We start from the raw sequence: 25,135 nt of genomic DNA on the forward strand, positions 1-25,135 counted from the left end.
TGCCCAGGTCACAGTCTGTAAGTACGGAGGAATTAACTCCTATGGTGCAATGAAGAGAAAATAGGGAAGAGCAAGCACATAAATTTTCACCCTTCTTCCCCCTTATTGTTCTAAGATTCAGAAGCACCATTAGCCTCTCCAAAGGTGTCCTGTGTGACTAAGCAAGCAACTATTTCTCATGAAGCTGAGCATAGCTTGCCTCCTTGTATTTGCTTCCCTCCTTCCCTTTTTACTTTACTTTCTTCCTCACTGTTGCTTCCCTAGGATTGAACCCTCTGATAAAACATGAGTTCCACAAGCTTTGCCTTAGGTTCTATTTTCTGGAGAACTGGGCTAAAACAAAAGTCAAAATTACTCTTAAAAGGGAAGATATATCATGTAAAAATTCTGAATGATAATCTGGATCCAAACACTCAAAACATCTAAACAGTATCAGAGAGAGGAGTAAACAAAGGACATTAGGTAAGAGGAAAGTGGTGGAGAGAGAGGTGTGCTAATTTCTCATTTCCAATAGTGGAAACTCAAAAGATGTCATTACACATTGGATTCTTGTGGACTGGAGAAATATAAGGTAAAAAATGTTTTAGGGAAAATAGTGTTAACTGCATGGGGGAGTTAGAATACTAATTTTCTAAACATTAGAGAAAAGCAAATGAAATCTGATTTGTAGAAAAAAAGACACAAAAGAAGGACGGTTAAAACATAAAAATCTAAAACAAAATGAGAAAATTAACAAATTTAATCTTATAAATGATGTTGAAGATATTTAAAGAAAAAAAAAGATATTTAAAGAAAAATAAAAAGTATACACCATGAAATAAAAAAGAGAATGGTAGAGGTCATAAAACAATTTTGGAAGCTGGAAGCAAAAGAAGGAGTGACAATTAACCTAATAAATCCAAGATTAACCTAATAAATCAAATAAAGGTAAAGCCTAACTCAGCAGTGGGGGGAGTCAGAAAGCAACTCCGAACTCCCAGAGGCTTAGAAATTTGTTTCAGAGTTTCTGGTGTATCAGAGGTGTGACTTAGAGGCAGAATTATTGAAAGCCTGTTTTTTTTTTTTTTTTAATGTTTATTTACTTTTGAGACAGAGAGAGACAGAGCATGAACGGGGGAGGGCCAGAGAGAGAGAGGGAGACACAGAATCTGAAACAGGCTCCAGGCTCTGAGCTGTCAGCACAGAGCCCGACGCGGGGCTCGAACTCACGAGTTGTGAGATAATGACCTGAGCCGAAGTCGGACGCTTAACCGACTGAGCCACCCAGGCGCCCCTTGAAAGCCTGTTTAAGAAGCATTCAGAATCCAAGATGCCCTACTCATAGCCAGGTGACTCCTCCTCCCTGACTTCAGCAAATCAGAGGTTATTTCTCTGGAGAGGGTAGTCTGATAATCTTTGACGGGGGGACTACAGGTGCAACTGAAAGCGGATTTTGCTAAAAACGGGAGGATAAGAGAATACATACACACAGAAAGTGATACCCTCTTCCATAATGTACCATAATTGCTCTTAGAATGTTGGTATCAAGGTCATTTCTTCCAGGCAGGAGATAGGAAGATTTTTATTATATGAGGAATCTAAATAGATTAGATGAAAAGACCTCAAGATGCTGACAGTGGTGTTTCACAAAAAATGGGCCCAATCAGATTATTCTGCCAAGAAGACTACCATCAACAAGCCCAACTCACTTGCATATAATTTCCAAAAAATATTTGAGTCCCTCAAATATGAGAAAAAAGCCAAAGAATGCCTCTAATTTCAGTCTCTAAAAATAGACACTAAAACAAATAGAAAAAAGCAAATTGGGAGAAACTCACTGTGCAGAGTATGAAACTGTAAAAAAAATAATTTATACCCTCAGATGAGGAAAATACTGCATCCAAGGAACAAGAAGAAAATACTATTAAGAAAAATTTCAATGAACAAAATAAAAAATAAAATAGCAATAATGAAAATTCAAAGCTGAATGGAAGCACTGGGAGACAAAGTTAAGGAAATTCCTCAAGAACTAAAGGACAAAGAGATTAATTTGAGGGAAAAGGTATTAGTGTTCCCATATCTAATAACAGGAGTTTCAAAAAGACAGAACAGAGAAAACAGAGGAGGACAAAATCATTGAATCAATAATCTAAGAAAACTTTCTACCATGGAAGGACATGAGTTTCCAAACTGAAAGGGCCTCCCACATGTGTAGGACAATGGATGAAAATATACCCATGTCAGGTACATGGTCATACTATTTTATAATATCAAGGACAAAGAGAAAGTCCTAAAATTCTTCACACTACTTACAAAAATAAAAACAAACAAACAAAAAAACAAGAATCAGAATAGCATCAGACTTAACAACAACACTGGAAATAACATATTCAAAAATTGGAAATAAAATTATTCCCATTCAAGAATGTTATATTCAGTTAAGCTATCTTCTAAGTGCATGGGTAGAATAAAGGTGTTTTCTGGCTTTCAAGTTCTTAAAAATTGTGCCTCTCATGGATCCCTTTGGAGGAAGTACTCCACCAAAACTAGAATATAAAACAAAGAGGAAGATGTGGGACATAGTTAATGGGGAGTTTAATGAGGAAAGAAGTGAAGGAATCCTCATGTTGAACATGAAGGGAGATCCAGGGAGACAGCTTTACAGAACTCCTAGAGAATAAACTATCCAGACTGGAGGAGGATAAGTTGAAATGAATGAGTCCTTTTTTAGTTAGTTCTGTGCTTTTAAACTCATTTGACTTGGTGTGCAAAAACTTTTAATAATATTAAAGACTCATCTATGTTTTACCTATTTATCTTTTTTTAAATTTAAATCCAGTGTAGTTAATATATACTGTTATATTGCTTTCAGGTGTACAATATAGTGATTCAACAATTCTATACATTACTCAGTGCTCATCATGATAAGTGTACTCTAAATACCCTTCACCTATTTCACTCATTCTCCCCCTACCCATCTCTCCTCTGGTAGACATCAATTTGTTCTCTTTAGTTAAGGGCCTGCTTTTTGGTTGGTTTGTCTCTTTTTTTTTGTACATTTATTTTGTTTCTTAAATTCCACATTTGAGTGAAATCATATGGTGTTTTTCTCTGACTGATTTATTTCATTTAGCATTATACCCTTTACTAGATCCATCCATGTTGCTGCAAATGGCAAGATTTCTTTTTTTATGGCTGAGTAATATTCCACTGTGTGTGTGTATAGTCACACACACACACACACACACACACATATACACACCATATCTTTTTCCATTCATCTATTGATCAATACTTGGACTGCTTCCATAACTTGGCTCTTGTAAATAATGCTGTAACAAACATAGGGGTCCGTATATCTTTTCAAATTAGTGTTTTTGTTTTCTCTGGGTAAATACCCAGTAGTGAAATCACTGGATCATGTGATATTTCTATTTTTAAGTTTTTGAGGAACTTCTGTAATGTTTTCCATAGTGGCTGCACCAGTTTGCATTCCCACCTACAGTGCATGAGGATTCCTTTTTCCCCACATCCTTGCCAACGCGTGTTGCTGATGTTTTTTATTTTATTTTATCCATTCTGACAGGTATGGCATTGATAGCTCATTGTGGTTTTGATTTGCATTTCCTTGATGATGAGTACTGTTGAGCATCTTTTCATGTGTCTGTTGGTCATCTGTATGTCTTTGTAGAAATGTCTGTTCATGTCTTCTGCCTACTTTGAATTGTTTTGGTTTTTTTTGGCATTGAGTTTTGTAAGTCTTTATATATTTTGTATACATATCAGACATGTCATTTTCAAATATCTTCTCCTATTAAATAGGTTGTCTTAGTTTTGTTGATTATTTCCTTTGCTGTGCAGAAGGTTTTTATTTTGATGTAGTTCCAATAGTTTATTTTTGCCTTTGTTTTCCTTGTATGTAACTGTTTTCATTTCTCTTGCTGCTTTTAAAATTCTCTCTTTATAACCACTTTTAACCATTTTCATTACTACGTGTTGGTGTGGGCCTTCTCGGTTGATTTTGTTCAGGGTTCTTTGTGCCTCCTGGATCTGGATTTCTGGTTCCTCCCTCACATTTGGGAAGTTTTCAGCCATTATTTCTTCAAATAAATTTTCCACCCCTTTTTCTCTTTTCTTCTTCTGGGATCCCTATAATGAGAATGTTAGTATGCTTGATGGTGTTACTGAGTTCCCTAAGTCTCATTTCATTTATTATTATTATTATTATTATTATTATTATTATTATTTTCCCTTCTCTCCTTTTCAGCCTGATTGCTTTCATTACTCTGTCCTCCAGTTTACTGATCTGTTCTTGTGCTTCCTCTAGTCTATTTATTCCATCTAGTTTATTGTTTATTTCCTTTATTGAGTGCTTCATCTCTGATTGGTTTATGTTTTCTCTCTTTGTTAATGGTCTCACTGAAGTCTCCATCAGATATATTACTCATCTCTGTTTCATTTAGGTCTCTTGCTGTGATTTTGTCCTGTTCTTTCATTTGAGACATGTTCCTCTGTGTTCTCATTTTGTCTAATTCTCTGTGTCTGCTTATATGTGTTAGGAAAGCCAACTATGTCTCCTGTTCTTGAAGATACTGGGTTTATGAAGAAGAGGTCCTGTAGTGCTCTGCAGTGCAGTATCTCCTGTTCACCAGAATCTGCTGCTTCAGAGGTGTCTTCTATGTGTGTTGCACGTGCCCTGCTGTTATTGCCATGCTGCTTGTGCCTTCAGTCCAGTCATCTGCCTTGGTTCTCTGTGCCTGTTGTGGGCAGGGTTTGGTTCCTGTGTTGTCATTGGGCCATTCTGGGGCCATCTTGGGCTTGAGTTGAGTCAGACTAGGTATTTGCCTAGATGCAGTAGCATGGAACTTCAGGGTGATTTCCCTGTATTGTCCCCTGTGAAGCTTTTTTAGGTGGGCAGGGCCTGCAGTCAGACCTGAGGTCTACCCCCAGTACACTGCTGGGGCTGCAGTTGGACTGGTATATGTAGTTATCTTCCCCTCTCTCTGGGACAGGAGTCACTTTGGAGTGGTACTGGCCCCTGTTGGGACTGCTTATACACTGCCAGACCCGTGACACCACTTTGGATGGTCTCTTGCCAAGGACATATTGAAGGGGGCAGGTCTGTAGGAGCACATGAACGCAGGGTGCACTGTGCCAGCAAGGTCCACAAGGGACCTGCATCTGCTTGGGACTACTTCTCTGAGGCTGGCCAGGTTGGAGGGAGTAGACCTGCAGAAGTGCAAAGGGGTGCTGTTAGCAAGCTAGGTGGAGAGTGATGGCTCCGTGCTGGTTCCTGAAGGTGTTTTTGTATTTAGGCTGTGGGGCAGGGGAGGGAAATGGCACCTACTAGTTCTTTTGTTCTTGGGGAAAGTTCCCAAAGATCCCTGCCCCTCCACCACATGCTCAGTGATTAGTAAATGAATCTTCCTGTATACCTCAAGTGTTTTGTTTTGTTTTTTAAATTATATTTATTTTGAGAGAGAGATGCAGGAGGGGCAGAGAGGGAGGGAGGGAGAGAGAGAGAGAGAGAGAGAGAGAATCACAAGCAGGCTCTGCACTGTCAGCACAGAGCCCAGTGCACGGCTCAAACCCACGAACTGTGAGATCATGACCTGAGCTGAAACCACAAGTTGGACACTTAAGTGACTGACACCCAGGAGCCCCTACATCAGGTTTTAACTACTGCTTCTATGCTGTATCTCCATGTGGCTCTTTGCTGTGTTATCTCTTTAAAGGTGGGGACTCCACCCTCCTAGCTCTCCCAGAGCCCAGCCTGCTGATTTTTCAAGTTCCAGATGTTAAGCCCCACTGATTCTTAGGCCCTCTGTTTTTCAAAGCCAAATGTTATGGGAATTTGTCTTCTCCATGTGGGTTCTCCATGACTGGGGTGCCTGGTGTGGAGATCTGGTCTTCTCCCTTCTCCACACCTGCTATGTCCCTCCCTCCCACTTATAGTTCCACCGGACCGTTCAGCTCCTGATCGAGTCTCTGCCCTTCCTGCCCTCTTTGATGTGGCCTCTTCTGAACATTTGGCTGTGGAGAGTTGGTTCTGCCAGTCTTTGGGTCATTTTCTGGGTAATTACACTGACATGGGTGTTATCTAGTTGTATCCATGGGACAAAGTGAGCTTAGGATCCTCCTACTCTGACATCTCCCCTGAAGTCCCTATCATCTGTCTTTTTTTTTTTAAGTTTATTTATTTTAAGAGAAAGGGGGGGGTGGGTAGTGTGCAGTGGTGGGACCATGGGAGATGGAGAGAGAGAGAATCCCAAGCAAGCTCTGTGCTGAGATCATGACCTGAGCTGAAATCAAGAGTCAGACACTTAACTGACTGAACCACCCAGGTGTTCCCCTATCATCATCTTTTTTTTTTTTTTTTAATGTTGATTTGAGAGACAGGGAGAGAGAGAGCATAAGCAGGGGAGGGGCAGAGAGAAAACGAGAGAAGGGGAGACAGAGAATTCGAAGCAGGCTCCAAGCTGTCAGTGCAGAACCCAATACAGGGCTCAAAACCATGACTGTGAGATCACAAACTGAGCCAAAGTCAGACACCTAACTCACTGAGCCACCCAGGTGCCCCCTTATCATCTATCTTTTAAAGACACAAAATGAGATTCATCTTATGTGTCAATTATGTGTCAATTACACATATGTGTACCTTATGTGTCAATTACAATAGCTACAATTATGATCAAAATTGTTAGGAAAAATAATTCCCACCATTTTAAGTTTTATTAAAAAATTTTAGTATACCAGTAATTAATATATTTTAATTTCAATTTTATTTTTCTTAAGTAAATGCTACATCCAATGTGGGGCTCAAACTCATGACCCCAAGATCAAGACTTGCATTCTCTATGTACTGAGCCAGACAGGCACCCCAATACATTCCTAATGTAAAAAGCAGAAAAAAAGAGTATAACAAGAACACATTGGTATAGTTATCTTTAGTTATATATTCATATGTATGATAAATAGGATTAGGTCTGACTGCATAGAAGAGAACATTCAGTTAATAGTAGTTGAAAATGCTAAGTTTAATATACAAAATCCTCTTCCCTCATGTAATAGCAGTCCAGGGTTGGTCTGTAGGTAGTCCAGGGTTGATACAGTGGTTTCATGAGGTATTTAGGGACCCAGATTCCTGGTAGCTTTCCATTGTGCTATCACCAGGGTGTGGCACTCACCCTTATGGCACATTTATGCTCCAGGCAGCTTGACAGGGAAGAAGAGAAGGAAAACCCAACCTCTTTAGATAAACTTTTAGAAAGTGCTACTCAACACTGTTATTTCTATTTCATTGGTCAGAACCTGGTCACAAGGTTATAATTAGCTGCAAGTAAGGCAGGGAAATGTAGTATTTATTCCGAGTAGCCAAGTTCCCAGCTATAAATTCAGGGTTCTACAAGGAAAAAAAAGGAGAATAGATACTAGGGTAGGATATTAGTAGTTGCACCAGTCAGGTTGTCCAGAGACAGAGAACCAATTGGAGATACATAGTAAGAGATTTATTTTAAGGAATCAACCCACAGGATTGTGGGGGCTGCCAAGTCTGAAATTTGTACATCAGGTTGGGAACTCAGACATGAGTTGATGCTTCAGTCTTGAGGCAGAATTTCTTCTCCAGAAAACTTCAGTTTGTGCTTGTAAGGTCTTCAACTGATGGATGTGGCCCAGTCACATTATCAAGGATAATCTCCTATACTTGGTCAAGTGATTATAGAGGATAAATACATTTACAAAATACCTCACAGCAGCACCTAGGTTAGTGTTTGATTAAATTACTCAGTACTAGAGCCTAGCTGAACTGACACAAGAGACTATCATAGCAGTCTTTATCATAAATAGATTATACTATATATACATATATATACACACACACACATTAATATCTCCTTCATTTTACTGTGAGCATTTTGCAAATCAGATGTTCTTATAAAATACTTATTAGTGGTTTAATATCCCTATATACTGAAATAAAATAACTTATTTATTCCTTTATGTCAAGACTTTAAAAATATACACATATGAGTACGTGTATGTTTTCAACTATTTCTGATTATTCATTAAGTTTCTAGAAATGAGATTACCAAGTCAATGATTATAAAGATTTTTATGGCTCATATTCCTATTGCCAAAGTGCTTTCCAGAAAGTCTGCACCAATTTACACTTACACCAACAATACATGAATGTAATGCCTATGTCACTGTACTCTAGATATCATAGGTTTCATAATTTTGTTTATCAATTAGGCAGATGAACATGTTTTGTTTTGTACCTCTTTACTACTATATAAAAAATTTTATCATTCACTGTATTTTTATTGATCCTTTCTATTTTCTTTAATTAATTTTGTTTGTACCTTTTGCCTAGTTTTCTGCTAGGCATTCTTCTGATTGATATATAAGGTATTTATATATTAAGAATATAAATCTTGGTCAAATTTCCTGCAAATATGACTCCTAATTGCTTCTCTAGTTTTCTATTATGAAATATTTGGAATATAAATTATGTAAAGGAAGAAACTATATATACTTCAACTTTTCATTTAGGGTAAACAGTTGAAATATGAATAAAGATATAATATTATTGGTGATTAAAATAAAGGGAACTGAAACATGAAAATGAGATTATTTTCACATACAAATGAAGCATCACTCCCACAGATGACTCAGGTAACTAGTCAGTCACATCTTTACAAAAATGTACTTGGTAAAACTGACATTTTTTTTCCCTGAGAATTCTTACACATGTAATATTTTTCATTTAGTAGTATTACTAATTTTAGAATCTACTGACAGAATTGTTGTTTCTAAGATGTCACGTCAACATTATGTTCAAGTAAGTTTTGAAATGATCAGTAATTTTTAAGCAACAATTTATGGAAGATGAAACTAACCAATGAACTTATGATTTTTTCCTGCTTCTAAATAAATTTAAAAATTTAAAAGGCAAATAAGGGTGTTATATCTCTGATGGTAATAATAGCTGCTTGACAATGACATGGTACAAATAAATCTGTGTGGTAATATAAATTGACTCAGGTATTTGTGCTACATATGACAGCCCAAAATATTTTCATTTCCTCCTTAGTAATTTTTAGATTTTCTTATCTCATTGACTATGAAAAGCATAATCATCCCACACACTGTTCTTGAATTGAATTTAACGTAATCTTCCCAGAATTCTAGCTTGATTTTCAAAATTAAGTTGAAATTGAATTCCAAGCAGTTATCTGATTTGACCAATAATTTAAACTTGTATAGTATAGTAATACTTGGAATTATTTTTCTACTTTCATATATTTCAATTGGTTAATTGAATCCAATTAGTTCCAATAATTTTTTAAGCATCTAATTTGTTTTCATTTGTAATTTGTAATTAAAACGGGTTAGTGGATATTCACTTATTTTACTTATAATATTCTCACTTATTAAATATGTTACTGAATCTATATTTTCAAAAACTTTTATGGTTTTCTAGTGCTTTCATTTATTTGTTTATTTTTGAGAGAGAGAGAGAGAGTGAGTGAGTTCAGGAGAGGGGCAGAGGGAGAAGGAGAGAGAATGTTAAGCAAGCTTTACACCCAGCACAGAGCCCAACGTGGGGCTCGATCACATGACCATGAGATCATGACCTGAGCTGAAATCAAGAATCAGACGCTTAACCTAATGAACCATCCAGGTGGCTCTCTATGCTTCTTAATCATGAGTCTGGTTAAATACCTTTTTTTTTTTTTTAAAGTTTATTCATTTATTTTTGAGATAAGAGCACATGCATGCACAAGCAGGGGAGGGGCTGAGAGAGAGAGAGAGAGAGAGAGAGAATCTGAAGCAGGCTCTCCACTGTTAGCACAGAGCCTGATGTGCGGCTCAAACCCACAAACTGTGAGTGAGATCATGACCCTCAGGTCATGAGGCCAAAGTCAGAGCCTTAACCAACTGAGCCGCCCAGGTGCCCAAACATCTTTTCATTGTTTACCAGCTGTTTGCATTTTAATTTTTGTTAAAATGAAAAAATTTCCCCCCACTTTTATGTTTTGCTTTTCATTCTGTCTGTAGTATTTTGGGCATATATTAGTTCTAAATTTTATTTTATTTTATTTTATTTTTTTAATTTTTGTTTTTATTTTTTTTATTTATTTTTGGGACAGAGAGAGACAGAGCATGAACGGGGGAGGGGCAGAGAGAGAGGGAGACACAGAATCGGAAACAGGCTCCAGGCTCCGAGCCATCAGCCCAGAGCTTGACGCGGGGCTCGAACTCACAGACCGCGAGATCGTGACCTGGCTGAAGTCAGATGCCTAACCGACTGCGCCACCCAGGCGCCCCTACATTTTATTTTTTTTAATGTGTATTTATTTTTGAGAGAGCGAGCAGGAGAGGGTCAGAGAGAGGGGGAGACACAGAATCTGAAGCAGGCTCCAGGCTCTGAGCTGTAAGCACAGAGCTTGACATGGGACTCGAACTCACAAACTGTGAGATCATGACCTGAGCTGAAGTTGGACGCTTAACCGACTGAGCCACTCAGGCGCCCCTAGTTCTAAATTTTAAATAGCCAAATTATCAATCTTAAATTTTTTCAGAGTTTCATATTTTTGAGGTTCATGTGCTTTCTTATTTTAGGTTATATTAAGGGTGCCTCAGTGGCTCAGTCAGTTAAGCATCTGACTCTTGATTTAGGTTCAGGTCATGATCCCAGGGTTGTGGGATTGAGCCCCATGTCAGGTTCCAAGATGAGTGGAGCCTGCTTAAGATTCTCTCTCCCTCTGCTCCTCTCCCCTGCTTACATGCTCTCTCTTAAAAAAAAAAAAAAAAAAAGTTGTTATTTAAAAGAGAAAAGATTATATGAAAACCCTATGTATGTTTTCTTATAGTACTCTTTTGGTTTCATTGTTTCAAATTATTGGTACCATCATTATGGAGACAATGATATTATTTTTCTATATTTAATCTATTAATATGGATGTACTATACGAATAGGTTTCCTAACATTAAATCATCTTGCATTACTTAAATAAATTTCCACATATTCTATATTTCTGAACCTTTTAGGAATTTTGCATTCATTATTATAAGTGATACTATTCCATAATTTTCTGATTTATGCTATCTTTAGTCAGCTTTTGGTGATCACACTACGGTGGCTTCTTTAATTGCATCTGAGGGCTTTTCTTTTTTCTCCATATTCCAAAATGAAAGATTCTGAATGTGTCCTCAGTTTCTTCCAAGGCATATATTTTCTCTTTTTAAGCCTATTTTGGTAATTTAGATTTCTCTAGAAGTTGTCCATTTCATCCAGGTTTTCAACTCTTTTGTATGTAGTTGCACAAAACAGTGCTTTATCATTTTATGTCATTTCATCTCTAATATTGTGTATTTATGCTTTTCTCTCCATTAAGCTAGTGTGTGTTTTTAAAGAATCAGCTCTTAGAGTTGTCAGTTTCAACTCTTTCTCTGATTTCTTTTTAAGTTTATTTTGAGAGAAGAGAGAGAGCATGCATGTGTGAGCTGGGGAGGGGCAGAGAGAGAGAGGGAGAGAGAAATCCCAAGAGGCTCAGCTCTGTTGGCATGGAGCCTGATGCTGGGCTCAATCTCACAAACCGTGAGATCATGCCTGCGCCAAAATCAAGAGTCAGGCACTTAACCGACTGAACTACCCAGGCACCCCTCTCTGATTTCTAATTAAGTTCCACTATTGTTTGTATTAATTCCTTTCTTTTGGATTCTATTTGAAATTGTTTTTCTAACTTCTTAAACTTGAGTATTGTTCTTTATAATTCACTCTAAATCAGAAACTATAAGAAAGTACTTTATTTACCTTCTTGACTTTAAAGTAGCTTATGCATGTTTTGAGAGTTGCATGGATCTAAGTAAAAGGATAATTTTGTAAGGATGTTAGGGATCTTCTTTCCTAAACACGTAATAGTTTAAATGTAGATATAAATTCAGGGTGTGTGGGTGGCTCAGTTGGTTGAGCATCTGATTTCAACTCAGGTCATGATCTCACACTTCGTGGGTTTGAGCCCCTTGTCGGCTCTGTACTGACAGCTCGGAGTCTGCTTAAGATTCTGTGTCTCCCTCTCTGCCTCTTCCTGCTTGTGTTCTCTCTCAAAAATAAATAAATAAACATTAAAAAAATGTAGGTATATTTCTATTTCAATTTTTTATATAATTCTCTTGTCAGGCTAAAACTGAGCTTAAATAGGAAGAAAAGGGATAAACTTCAGTACATTTTATATGAAAACTCTTTTAGGGAAAAATATGTCATTGTGTGAAGGTATTTTTCTTAGTATTTTTCTGACTTGGAAATTACTTAATTTGTTGGGACATAAAAAAAATATATATATATATATAAAAAATATATATATATATATATATATATATATATATATATATATATATATAAATGTAGAATCAGAATTGAATTGAAATTCTCAGAATTAAAATTCTTATGCTAATGTTGGCTAAATTTGGAAGTGGTTAAGGAACCACTCTGAAAAATGGATCATGGACACTAAAAGTAACTCATGCCTTATTAACATGATAGAAATGTATACTTCTCATATCTAACTAAGCCAGATTCAAAGTACTCTTGGTATAAGAATTTACAATAAATTCTTGGTGGCTCAGTCGGGTAAGCGTCCAACTTCAGCTCGGGTCATGATCTCACAGTCCGTGGGTTTGAGCCCTGCATCGGGCTCTGTGCTGACAGCCCGGAGCCTCGAGTCTGCTTTGGATTCTCTGTCTCCCCTCTCTCTGTGCCCGTCCCCTGCTCTCTCTCTCTCTCTCTAAAAAATAAACATTAAAAAAATAAAAAAAAATTTACAATATGAAAATAATATAAATATCACTGGAGAAGAGTGTATAAGTAATTCTAAATTGAAAATAGCTCCTGCAATAGATCATTAAACTAAGCCAAACCAAGTTCCCACTTCCACCTGCCCAAATTCCCCCCCAAACTAGCAGAAGATGGGGTAGGAGTAGAAAGGTCATAGTTTGTTGGGTTTCTGAATTTTCAAAGACATTATATTGTGTCTCAGTTGTATCTCAAATGCAACATGTCAAAATTGAACATTTTGTGTGTATGTGTGTGTGTTTATTTGAGACAGAGACAGAACCTGAATGGGGGAGAGGCAGAGAGGGAGACAGAATCTAAAGCCGGCTCCAGGCTCTGAGCTGTCAGCACAGAGCCTGACGTGGGGCTTGAACTCACGAACAATGAGATCAAGACCTGAGCCAAAGTCAGATGCTTAACTGACTGGGGCACCCAGGCGCCCCTGACATTATCTTTTTTCTAATCAGGAACCATCAGCCTTCCATTATTTTACTTGTTAGAATTATGGAATATGGGGAGGGAATCAGTTTTATCCCTTTTCCCAAGTCTTTACTCTCACTTGACAACCACATTTTGTTCATTCTGCCTCCAGTTATCTCTCAAATCCATCCTCTCATTTCTATCCTTGCTATTACCTCCTAAGCTTGGGCCTCATTTTTTTCTTTAATTGTTCCAATGACCCCCTTACAGGTCTTCCTTTCTCCAGTCTCTTCTTGCCCCAAAATATTTTCACACTATACAGCTAAAGTAATCTTAATAAAGGTCCTATAATGTATTTGCCTTTTAAACAAAATTTAAATATTTTTGCCTAACTGGCTTGCTTATAGTCCTTAGCATGGCTTACAGGGTTCTTCGTGTTTTGGCTTGCCTGTACTTTTCCAGCTTTATTTTCCACTGCTGTACCACATGAATTCAATGCTTCAGTTATATTAAATACCCGAGGTTCTTTGAAGTGCCCTGTGTCAGCACTCTTTGTGCTTGATCCCACTGCCTCCTGCCTCTTCCTTGATGGTCCTAATTCATTATTTCCAGCTTCTTAGTTTCAAAGTGCTTAAGTTACTTCTATCTTAAAAACAAACTACCACTGTCTTCATTTTAGTCAGCTTCCTTGAAAGAATAAGTTTTACTTCTTTACCTTCTGCTCACATTTCTGCCCTTCCTTCTACTCTAAAAAACACCAACGGACAAAAGCTACCAGTAAAATCATAATGTCCAAATATAATGAACTAGTCTAGGTGTGCACCTTGACATCGCAAACAGCAACACTGTTAACTACTATTACTCACCCCAAAACAAACAAACAAACCTACTTATTTTTCTGTGCTTTGTAGAACACATGGAAAATATATGAGTTAAAAGGTAAAAATAATCAGTATCACTTAACCATAACCACCATTAACATTTTTATTTATTTCCTTCCAGTCCCTTTTTCCATATACCTGTAAGTATGGAAAACTGGGATATTACAAATATATATCCTGGGTTTTTTCTTTTGAGCATCTTCCCTTGGCATTAAACAGATGTTTTGCAAACAGTTGTAATCATTGCATAATGTGTTATAGATGTACCATAATTTATTTAGCCTTCCACTACTGTTAACATTTAGCTAGTTTTCAATTTTCACTATTGTATCTAGGTCTCAGATTCTTATTCTTTAAAAAAAAATTTTTTTTATGTTTATTTAGTTTTTGAGAGAGAGCACAAGTGGTGGAGGGGCAGAGAGACACAGAATCAGAAGCAGGCTCCAGGCTCTGAGCTGTCAGCACAGAGCCCAATGCAGGGCTTGAACTCACAGACCAGGAGATCATGACCTGAGCCGAAGGTGGACGCTCAACCAACTGAGCCACCCAGGCGCCCCTCAGGTTCTTATTCTTAATGGGAGAGCCCTAAAAGGGAAAGGACTAGGTTCAGATAGGAAGTTATAAACATTCATGATACAGATTGCCTAATTACTTACAGGAAAGGTAATTTATATTCCTGTAGCAACATACGATTATCCCAAATTTATCATTCTCTTGCTAACACTGAATTTTTTAAAAAATCCTTTCAGTTTGATCAGTAAAAATAGAATGATTTCCTTGATTTGCCCTTCTCTGGTTAGTGGTGAGATTATACATTCACCACTCTCCCCTCCTCACCTTAGCTTCCTAATTCTTTTACTTCAGAATATTCCTTTTCAGTCTCCTTCTCAGGCTTTTCTTTTTTCTATTCCACAGTGTTTTGTCCTCAGCCCTTTGAATGTCCCACAGGCAGATCAAATTCAGTATGTCCAAAATTAAACTCATCCTAAGATTACTTCAGTTTTTGGCTAATGACATCATCAACTACCCAGGCACCCCAGTCAGAGACCGGAGTCTTTTAAGATGACTCCCTCCTCTCATCCCCATGTCAGTCACTAAGTTTTTCCAACCCACATCTTAAATCTCTCAAATATGTCCACACCTCTCTATCTCCACAGCCATTCCTCTCGTTCAAGCCTTGGTTACTGTAATACTCATCACTGGTCTTCCTGCCTTGTCACCTGCTCCCTTCCATTCTACATACTGCTTCCAGAGTGATCTTTCTAAAGTGCAAATCTGATTGTGTTACTCCCTGGACTCTACATCCCCATCCAACTTTATCCCGTGTCCTTACCATCTGTTCCCTTCTCTCCAGCCATATGGAACAACCAGAATTTCCCATTGCCTCTCAACTCTTTCTGCCAAGAGTATGCCTCTTCTTTTGCCTTGTGAACTCCCACTAATCCTAAAATAGTACAGGAGCCTATCCAATTATCTTCCCATTATTTCCCTTTCCTTTATGCACTGACTACACTTTATACAGAACCTTATTATGACATTTAACATTACAATTTCATAATTTTTGTTCAATCTCTCCCTCACTAAACTGAGATGCTCTAGGACGGATACTATGCTATTCATCTTTTTATCCTCAGCACTAGCATAGTTCTCGGAATATCGTAGGCCCTCAAATATGTGTGGAATAAATGCTATTTTTGATAGCAATTATAAAATTCCTTTCCATATTCTCCCACCATCTTAATTACCTACCAAGTTCTATAGCCACAATCTGTAATGTCTTTGTTACCAAATCCTCCTCCGTTCCCCATTTCTAAGGTTGACAAAACTATTTTAATTGCAACCTGGGATTTGGGCGCTTCTCCAAACCAGGCCGTCTTCACTAGTGCTGACAGTTATCTTTCTGAAACACACCTGGCTTTGTTGCCTAACTCCTTAAAAAACAACGTTGATAACTACCCATTGTGATTGTAGGTGGTTATTTCCTCAAAACATGGAAAGCTTTTCTATTTAGAGTCAAAAATAAATAAAACGGGATGCCTGGGTGGCTCAGTGGTTAAGCGTCTGACTCTTGATTTCAGTTCAGGTCATGATTTCACTCTTCATGCGTTAGAGCCCCACATCTGGATCCAAGCTGACAGTGCTAAGCCTGGTTGGGATTCTCTCTTTCTCTGTGTCTCTCTCTCAAAATAAATAAACTTGAAGGAAAAAAAAAAAAAGAAATCGTTGTTAGAAAAATAAGTAAATAAAGGAATGCACCATGGAAGGAGACATAATGTCTACTAAATCCAGGGTTTGGACTAATCAAACACAATAGCATAGTTTTTTAATAACTTTAAGAATCTAACTCCAGCTCAGCCTTTCCTACCACTCTTCCTCCCCATCCTCAACACACATCATGGTCACCATTCCTTAATGCACTGTTGTGTCCAGAATGCCCTATCACCAAGCAAATTCTTACTCATCCTTGAAAGCCAGCATCTGGTTACTTGATTGCTCCAAGAGATGGTATAAAGGGGCTTTAAATTGTTTACATAATCTTTACCAGTCCTCCAAAGCAAGCCAAATCAAAATAAAAATAAGATTTTCTTGTTTTTGGCATGGACAATTGGGACTTTTTACAATTTCCAACTATGTACAAAGGCATCCTTTAAGAACATACCTATTTTTATCAATATATAACATACAATCTAAGTACAAGCGAAGTACTTTCTATACAAGTGCAGCTTCAAGCTAAGTCCCCTGGCCTACACTTCCAACTAGATTGCAGTCACTAAGCCCTTTATAGAAATTCTGAAGGAGTCACGGAATATTAGTTGCTCTAAGAAGCTTTCTCTAATCTCTTCCTCACAAGCTGTTGTGTTCATGGCTTCTCCCTCTAGGCTCACACAGCTCTGACCATATACAACTGTTATCTTACCAAACAATAGTATAGTGTATTATTTCTCTTTTAGTTTCTTCTATTAGGGTAGTTAATCCAGAGTAAGGACTCTATATTAGTTTCTTCATGTGAAAAATAAAGATGATAAGACAAATCTCATAGAACTGCTGTGAGAATTAAATGTGTTAGTGCATATTTAAAACACTTAGCACGGTATCTAACATATAATAGGAGCTAAATAAATGTTAGCATCATTTTTCGCTTTGTGTTTGTTAAATCATGAAGTACTAGCCCGAAGAGTCCCACAGTAAACAGACTGGTAGAGATATCAGACACAAAAGAGCATGATAAGAAAACACACATGTCCTGAAATTACCTAAGAGGTCACTACTTAAGCAAAATGCCTTCCCTATTACCTATTTGCAGATGTTACATGAAATCGAATGGCTTTTTAATGTCTAGTAGTTTAAGAACAAAGTTTTAAAGACCTTATAACTGAGAAAGAAGTTTCATTTATAAATTGTTGAACTTCTGAGGTATTTATTAAAAATAACACATAAAAGTAATTTCTCATTTGGAGAAAAGGAAAATAACATAATGTCTTGGGAATTTGCATGGTTTCTGACTCTATCATACATTACTTCTTTATGTATACGTAAAGAAGTACAAACTTCGTATAGATATACATCCTCTATTTGTAGAAATACAAACTACGTATAGATATACATCCTCTCAGGCTTTATGATAAAAATCAAATGTCTATGTTGTGTGGCAGAAATAACATCAAATTAAAATTAAGGAATATTAGATTGTAGCCACAAATCAGCTGTGGGACCTTGGGCAATCTTTTAATTCCTCTGGACTTCAGAGTCCTTTTTGGAATCTGAAGGGATTAGACTAATCTCTAAATTCTCATCCAGCTTGAAAATACAGCGTTCTTATAATACTACTATATTTTAATCTTTCTCTTACATGGTTTTTCTCCTCACTAGAAACTGAACTCTCTTTTTTTGGGTGGGGAGCAGGAATTGAACCCTATTTATCTTTGTACCTCAGTGCATAGAACCAATGCCTATTTCTTGACTGTTGGAATGAATGAGTGCCTCCTGCAGAACTTGTAGTTTAAAAAGGCATAGCAGGGGCGCCTGGGTGGCGCAGTCGGTTAAGCATCCGACTTCAGCCAGGTCACGATCTCGCGGTCCGTGAGTTCGAGCCCCGCGTCAGGCTCTGGGCTGATGGCTCGGAGCCTGGAGCCTGTTTCCGATTCTGTGTCTCCCTCTCTCTCTGCCCCTCCCCCGTTCATGCTCTGTCTCTCTCTGTCCCAAAAAATAAAAATAAAAAAAAAATAAAAAGGCATAGCAAATTTATGGTATAACAGGTTAGTGGCTAACGTTAACATAGTCATGTTATTATATAAGAATAACAAATGACTGTGCATTCATATGATTGTTGATATTCAATATATTCACTCTATGTTTAATAATTTGTTGAAAACCATTATTTAGAAAAGGAATTAGAAACAAAAACTAAGTTTTTCCTACTTTTGACATATTTTAGAGAAATTATGAGTTAGTTACATAGCTTTGAGAGAAGTTAACTCCACTAAATTTCATCATCCTAAAGGCAGTGTCTACTAATATCAAGTAGGTATCCAAGTGTTCATTCTCCAGTACCATTTTGTAGAAGATATTTTTATCTTTGTCTTGCTACCAGAATTACAGACTGAAAGACAATCTAATCAAGGAAGTAAGAATCTAGAATATATAGACACGTGGAGAAAACATACATGCGTGTATGTGCCCATATACACACACATGCAGTTTAACTCAGTACTCAATTGCCTCGTGTACCTGTTTTATTTTTTTTTAAGTTTATTTATTAAAAAAAAATTTTTTTAAACGTTTATTTATTTTTGAGACAGAGAGAGACAGAGTATGAACGGGGGAGGGTCAGAGAGAGAGGGAGTCACAGAATCTGAAACAGGCTCCAGGCTCTGAGCTGTCAGCACAGAACCCGACGCGGGGCTCGAACTCACGGACCGCAAGATCATGACCTGAGCCGAAGTCGGCCGCTTAACCAACTGAGCCACCCAGGCGCCCTTAAGTTTATTTATTTTGAGAGAGAAGAGAGAGACAGAGTGGGGGAGGGGCAGAGAGGGAGAGACAGAATCCCAAGCAGGCTCTTCACTCATGCACAGATCCCAACAAAGGCTTCACAAACTGTGAGATCATGACCTGAGCTGAAATCAAGAGTCGGATGCTAAACCGACTGAGACAAGCAGGCGTCCCCCTCATGTACCCATTTTAAAATTAATATTTAGTGCACGTTTATTGCTGGGACAGTCCCAAAATATCTCTAAGTGGAATGGAAAATGAAGAGCGATTAACTATAAAGAAAGTCTATCTAGGTAAAACAAATGGACAGTTTTCCCACCTCTTTTGAACGAGGGCAGATATCTCTTTTTGGATATACCTCAAAAAGAGTTACAAGGGATTCCATTTCTCGGTTTTAGTAACAATGTGATTGAAATTTGAGGTACATGTATTTCACAATTTCCTGGATCTGCACTGTTGGGAAAATGAAGGGTTTTTCTAATATTCACCTGTCAGGGTCAATCACACAAACCTGAGTTTGACTGTTACTCACTGATTAACTCTACATAAATTGAACACAAGCACAGTATGTTTTTTATTGTTAAATTACTGTTACCATATGCAGAGCAAAAAGTAAATGGACTGATCTACTTGTGCATTTACATTTTAAATTCTTGAATTATAAACAAGTGAACAAATGATCAGTTAGGAAAGGACAACTGAAGGGCTCGTTGTAAGTCCACTAATTTCTCTAATAATTAATAAAACATGCTAAAAAATTTTAGAAAACCATCTTTTTTCTACATGTGATATCATATTAATAAACAAACTATGTTACCTTAATAAATTAGAAAGACTCCTTCATTATTAAAGACAGTCTATCTCTGGCTAATGCAATTATTATTAGGATATAAGCATCAAAAATAAAGGGGGGGGCATTGTTAAAAATTTTCCAAAGTGTTAATACTCTTAATGCTGAGTTTCCAGTTCTAGAATTGTCCATTCCCCTTGGGGTGAACAATCTTCAGAGGAAAAACTAGCCATGGTGATACTTGCTGAGGAATCAAGTGGAGAGGTTAGTTCACTCCATCTGTTCAAAGTGTCAACATGTGCTTTACCCTGAGGTTTTGAGCTGTCTCGTGCTAAAAGTAATGTCTGATTGATTAGATACTGTGCTAAATTTAAGTCTTCAGGAACAGAATTCGTAATATTTAAGTTTGAATCCTGTTCAGACAGCAGTTGCTTTAAGAGTGTCCAATCTTGTTCTGCAAAGTGCTGATCATCTTCAAAATCCATGTCTGTAACATGTGTTTCTGATTCCATTTTCTGCTCAAATGCTTCTACTACATCCATCTCATATATTGGAGAGAGGGTTTTTGAAGGCCGATGGTCATACATGTAGGTTTGTGCCAGTGTGTCACAATCATCTATGTATCCTGAAATAATTCATAATACTATACAATGTAAAAATTGCACATGTTGGTACCCCCAGATTTTGTAGAACAATATTAAAACAATATAATAGTTATAGTCCAAAAAAACATAGAATGGGAAAAATAACATTTATACAAAATTGACAGGATTACTGAGGCATTTCTTTTTCTAAATTAAAAAAAAATAAAACAATTGAAGGATGTTTAGCAGCAAAATCAACATAGGCAACTAACAATAATTCTCCATACTTTAATTTGAAACTTGTGATACAAAAAAACCAACAAAAATTACTTAAACATAAACATAGAATGTGCACATGTGTCTAATTCACTACAATAGAAACATAAAGAGAAAAAAAGACATGGTAATTTGATGGTGACTTTTAAGGTAAGTCAGTTCCAAAAGGGGAATAAATACATTTTATCTAAAGCCTTATTTGTATATTGCACATGCAAAGGAGGATACAAGCAAGGACAAACAAAAAAGTACAACTTTAAAGAGTTCCCTCCCTATTGTTATGATTTTGCTGAACAAGGCTATTGATCAGTATTTTTCTTAGTTCTGATATATAATAGCTACTCTGTCAGCCACTATTGCATATTTTAAATGTGAGTCATTAGTTCAAATTACTATAATAAGACAAACACACAAAACAATTAGACAGGAAATCATCTATACATATGAAATAAGCCTGGGCTTTTTTCATATATTATCATTGCTTCTAAATATAATCTCTTTTAGGAAATTTATCTTTTTACTTGAAACTTTTAGAAGTATAGTGATCCTGAAAGTCTTAATCTCTGTAAAATGTATATAAATTATAATAATTAATCTAGTTAAAATAGTTCAGTGCTTTTAGTTACATATTACTATAATTATTGCACAGCCCTCTTAGATATATACTAGCATAGTCCATAAATCATATTCAATGTATAATAAAATTTCTAATAGTCAAGAATTCTATGTTAAATTAGACATAAATAACTCAATAATAGCAAACTAAGTTTTTCTCTTTATTCTTTCATGTAAAATCTCTTAATAGATTAGTTCTAATAATCAAATTTTTACTAGATCTTAATTCCACACTAAGATTTTAAGTGAACAATAAAGAGTAACTAGCTAATTTCATATTATTAAGAAATGTAGGTTTTCATTTGAAATTTGAATCTGCTGCTTAAGTAATTACTCTGTCTAAATAAAATACAACACTCAGGGCTACATCCAAGTTAAAATTCTATAAACTCATTTTCTTATGTATTTAGCATTTCTATTTCTGTACATTACCTGCAGATAAAGCAATATTAGCTCTTTTGGTAGCTGTAGAATGGTTCTCTTTTACTTGACCTTCCTGAGGCAGAAGATGACTCCGACAGGAGTCCAGAAATTTTGTAGAGCTGTTCTTTGGTATGTCAGAATTGGGTTCTCTTTGATGAAGCTCCAAATGACATGGTCTTTCTTGAGATTTTATATCACTATCTGAGAGTTTGCTGCGTTGCTGAAAGTCATTATCCACATCGCTTTTGCAATTTACCTTTCTATCTTCTGGAAGAAGCTGTCTACCTCCTTTGGACAGGACATCTACTGTGTACTTTTTTCCTGTGGCTGAAGTACTCTGTTTATCTCTTCTCAATGAGTCAGTACTACTGCGACCCAAGAGAGAGCTTTCGTTTCTGTATACACTATTGCCTTTATCTTGTTTACATTCTGAAATACTACCCTCACTTCCTTGTGAGTACCTGGAATAGCAGGTCCTTCCATGATGTTCATGAGAAATGCCATCAAAAACATCAGGTGACAGAGAATCTATAGAAGGCTGAAAAGGAGTATGGACTTCCCCTTCATCAGATCCTAGTTCTTCACATTCATCTACTGAAAGTAAAACGGATCTTTTAAAATTTTTAGTTGCAGAAAACTCGTGACTTTCATTTTCTGTTGCATCTTCAAAAGCTAAATTAATTATTCCCTGAAACTGCTGAGGAGCTGAGTTAGATGTAGAGAAATTTTCTCCAACATTTTCAGCTTCGGATCTTTCATCTTCTGTTTCATCTGCCGAGGAAGAAACCTGATCTACTTCCTGAGCAAACTGGACACTGCCTCGTAGAACATTTTCTTTTTCCCTAGGGTAGACTACTGTAGATCTAGACCAAATTTCTGGCCTTTTCCTAGGAATCTCATCATCGCTTGTTGAATTAATTTGGAAAAGATCATTACTACTTTGCTTTTTCATTTTCACTTCAATTCTTAAGTTACTATCGTATATTTTTAATTCTTCAGGAGTACTGGTATCACTGCTACTTCTCCCAAGAAAATCATGGCACAGCATTGTGCCACATTTAGAAATACCTCTGTCATTGGACCCGTCATCATCCTGAGACCCTCCAGCATCATAGTCTTCAGATCTGGGCTTTATGTCATCAGAGGATGTGGTAGCACTGCCAGTGTCAGATTCAGGACTCTCTCTCTGATGCATACCACTGGTACTCAAATTCCAATGACTCATGAATGGAACTTCCGGAGTTTCATGGCTCTCTGGAGTTTCTGTTGTTTCCATATCTTTAGGAGAAGTTTTTCCTGATATTTGTTCCAAAACAGACTTGGAGGAAATATCTGACTCTGCTGTAGCATGTTTGATTTCACTCATAGCAGAGTCATCAGACAAGTGACTAGGAACTGTCTGTTCTTCAACAAGAATTTTAGATTTCCTGTCATCTTGGACAGAATTTAAGGTACCATTTGTCCTTTCAGGAACACACGGTAAAACATCTTTGTCACATTTAATGTTTAATTTTTTGTTTGTATCTTTTCTCACTTCTTGCTTCTCTCTATCTGATACTGAAGGCCTTTGCTCTGCATCTGCAGAGTCTAAATCACAAACTGGATGAGAGTTCAGGGAGTTTACACTGGGATCTGAAATCGTGGATTTTAGGGCAGTGGTGTTATAAAATTTTGGATCTACATTATCACTCCCATCAGAATGACAATATATTTTAGCTGTCTTGTGCTGATGTGTTTCTTTGCTGGAAAATTTTGTTTCACTTTTATCTGAACATATCTGTTTTGATTCCAGTTCACATTTTGATTTTTCCAAATCTGAAATACTTTGGCATTCTAATTTCTCTTTCCCTTGATTGTTTAATGGCTTTTGTGGGTCAGGTATGCATGATGACTGGAATGCTTCTGTACTGCTGATTTCTAATGCGAGATTAATTAGCGGTTCATGAGGCTTCTGTTCAGAAATATTGTCCTTGTTTTTACTATCATGTACATCATGAAGCATGCTTTTTTGGATAACACATGTTTCACTTTTTAAAGGTCTTTGAGAAGAAGGCTGAGTTTTCAATGTAATCTGTCCAGGAAGCATTTTCTGTTTTGCATCTTTATTATTCAAAGCTTCACCTTTCTTAGACTGATTTAAGTTTTTAGGCATTGCCACTATTTTTGCATTAACCTTAGGCAAAGGTGTGTGTCCTTGCTTGACAATTTTTTTCTTAGGTGTTTGTTTATCTGTAGTTGTACTGTGGTCCAATTTTGTCACATTTTCATCAGACTGCCTTGAAGAGACTGAAGATTTTACTGAAGTTGGTGACTCTCCTTGAGATCCTAAGAAAAAAAAAATTAAAAATATATAATACACTTTCAATTTGTGAATAAAATGCAATACTTGTTTTTAAATTACTTTAGAAAAAATAAAATTAACAATGAAATGATGAAATATCTATGATAATGGACAATAAAAGATTAGGAGTAACATGATAAAATAAAAAATAAAATATTTTTTATTACAAATACAGGAGGAATAGTCCAGCCTCTTAGCAAAATTATTTAAATAGGATCTCTCTTCCTCAAGAGCCTTGATCCTCATGTCAGAACTGGACTTGCATAAATATATGAGGGTGGAAAAACTTGATTTTCTTATATTAAAAGAGCAGGAAGGGTCTTCCCCTTTAAGTTTTTTGGGGAAAAAAAGACTTGTGTTCCACACAGCTGAAAGAAGAATCAAGCTAAATATAAAATAGAAATGTTTAAGTTACTGCAGTTTGTTCCATCAAACACAAACAAAATTAATTTATTTCTCATAGCAAGATCGTGATTATTATAGATCACTTGGGTTAACAACTTAGCTGTGCAGTGGCAACTAAAATTGGTAACTGGAGAGAAAGGGTTAATTTGGAGATCCATTTGTTTACACTGGTTAAGTCCTAGTGATGACATTCTCAACATTTAAATCTACCAAACAGAACTGCCAAATCTTTTTAAATGTGTAATTTTTAGTTATTACTAGAACATGAATAATTTTTCTCTGGTTTGTTTGTTTATTTATTTAGGCAGCTCAAATGCATTTTTATTTATTTATTTATTTATTTATTTATTTATTTATTTAATTTTTTATTTTTTTAAGTTTACATCCAAATTAGTTAGCATATAGTGCAACAATGATTTCAGGAGTAGATTCCTTAGTGCCCTTTACCCATTTAGCCCACCCCCCCTCCCAGAATCCCTCCTGTAACCCTCAGTTTGTTCTCCATATTTATGAGTCTCTTCTGTTGTCCCCCTCCCTATTTTTATATTATTTTTGTTTCCCTTCCCTTATGTTCATCTGTTTTGTCTCTTA

The 25,135-nt window shown here is 36.6% G+C and overlaps 1 protein-coding gene across 6 annotated transcripts in view; it reads right to left on the reverse strand.

Annotated features, from left to right (window-relative positions):
- Positions 1-6,911: 6,911 nt before the first annotated feature.
- The window catches only part of BTBD8 (BTB domain containing 8), a 118,537-nt gene continuing 100,313 nt past the window's right edge, over positions 6,912-25,135 (reverse strand). For 4 of the 6 annotated variants that reach the window (XM_058716573.1, XM_058716574.1, XM_058716578.1 and 1 more), the window contains 2 exons: positions 21,808-24,123; positions 19,661-20,525 (listed from right to left, as the gene is read on the reverse strand). In XM_058716573.1, coding sequence (XP_058572556.1) covers positions 20,059-20,525; positions 21,808-24,123 — 2,783 coding nt within the window. In that variant the 3' untranslated portion in view covers positions 19,661-20,058. Of the gene's footprint in view, positions 7,195-7,465; positions 7,679-19,660; positions 20,526-21,807; positions 24,124-25,135 lie in introns of those variants that run through there. The other 2 variants (XM_058716575.1, XM_058716577.1) reach the window with 2 other exon arrangements.

The sequence above is a fragment of the Neofelis nebulosa genome, chromosome 2 (assembly GCF_028018385.1).
Source record: "Neofelis nebulosa isolate mNeoNeb1 chromosome 2, mNeoNeb1.pri, whole genome shotgun sequence".
NCBI lineage: Eukaryota > Metazoa > Chordata > Mammalia > Carnivora > Felidae > Neofelis > Neofelis nebulosa.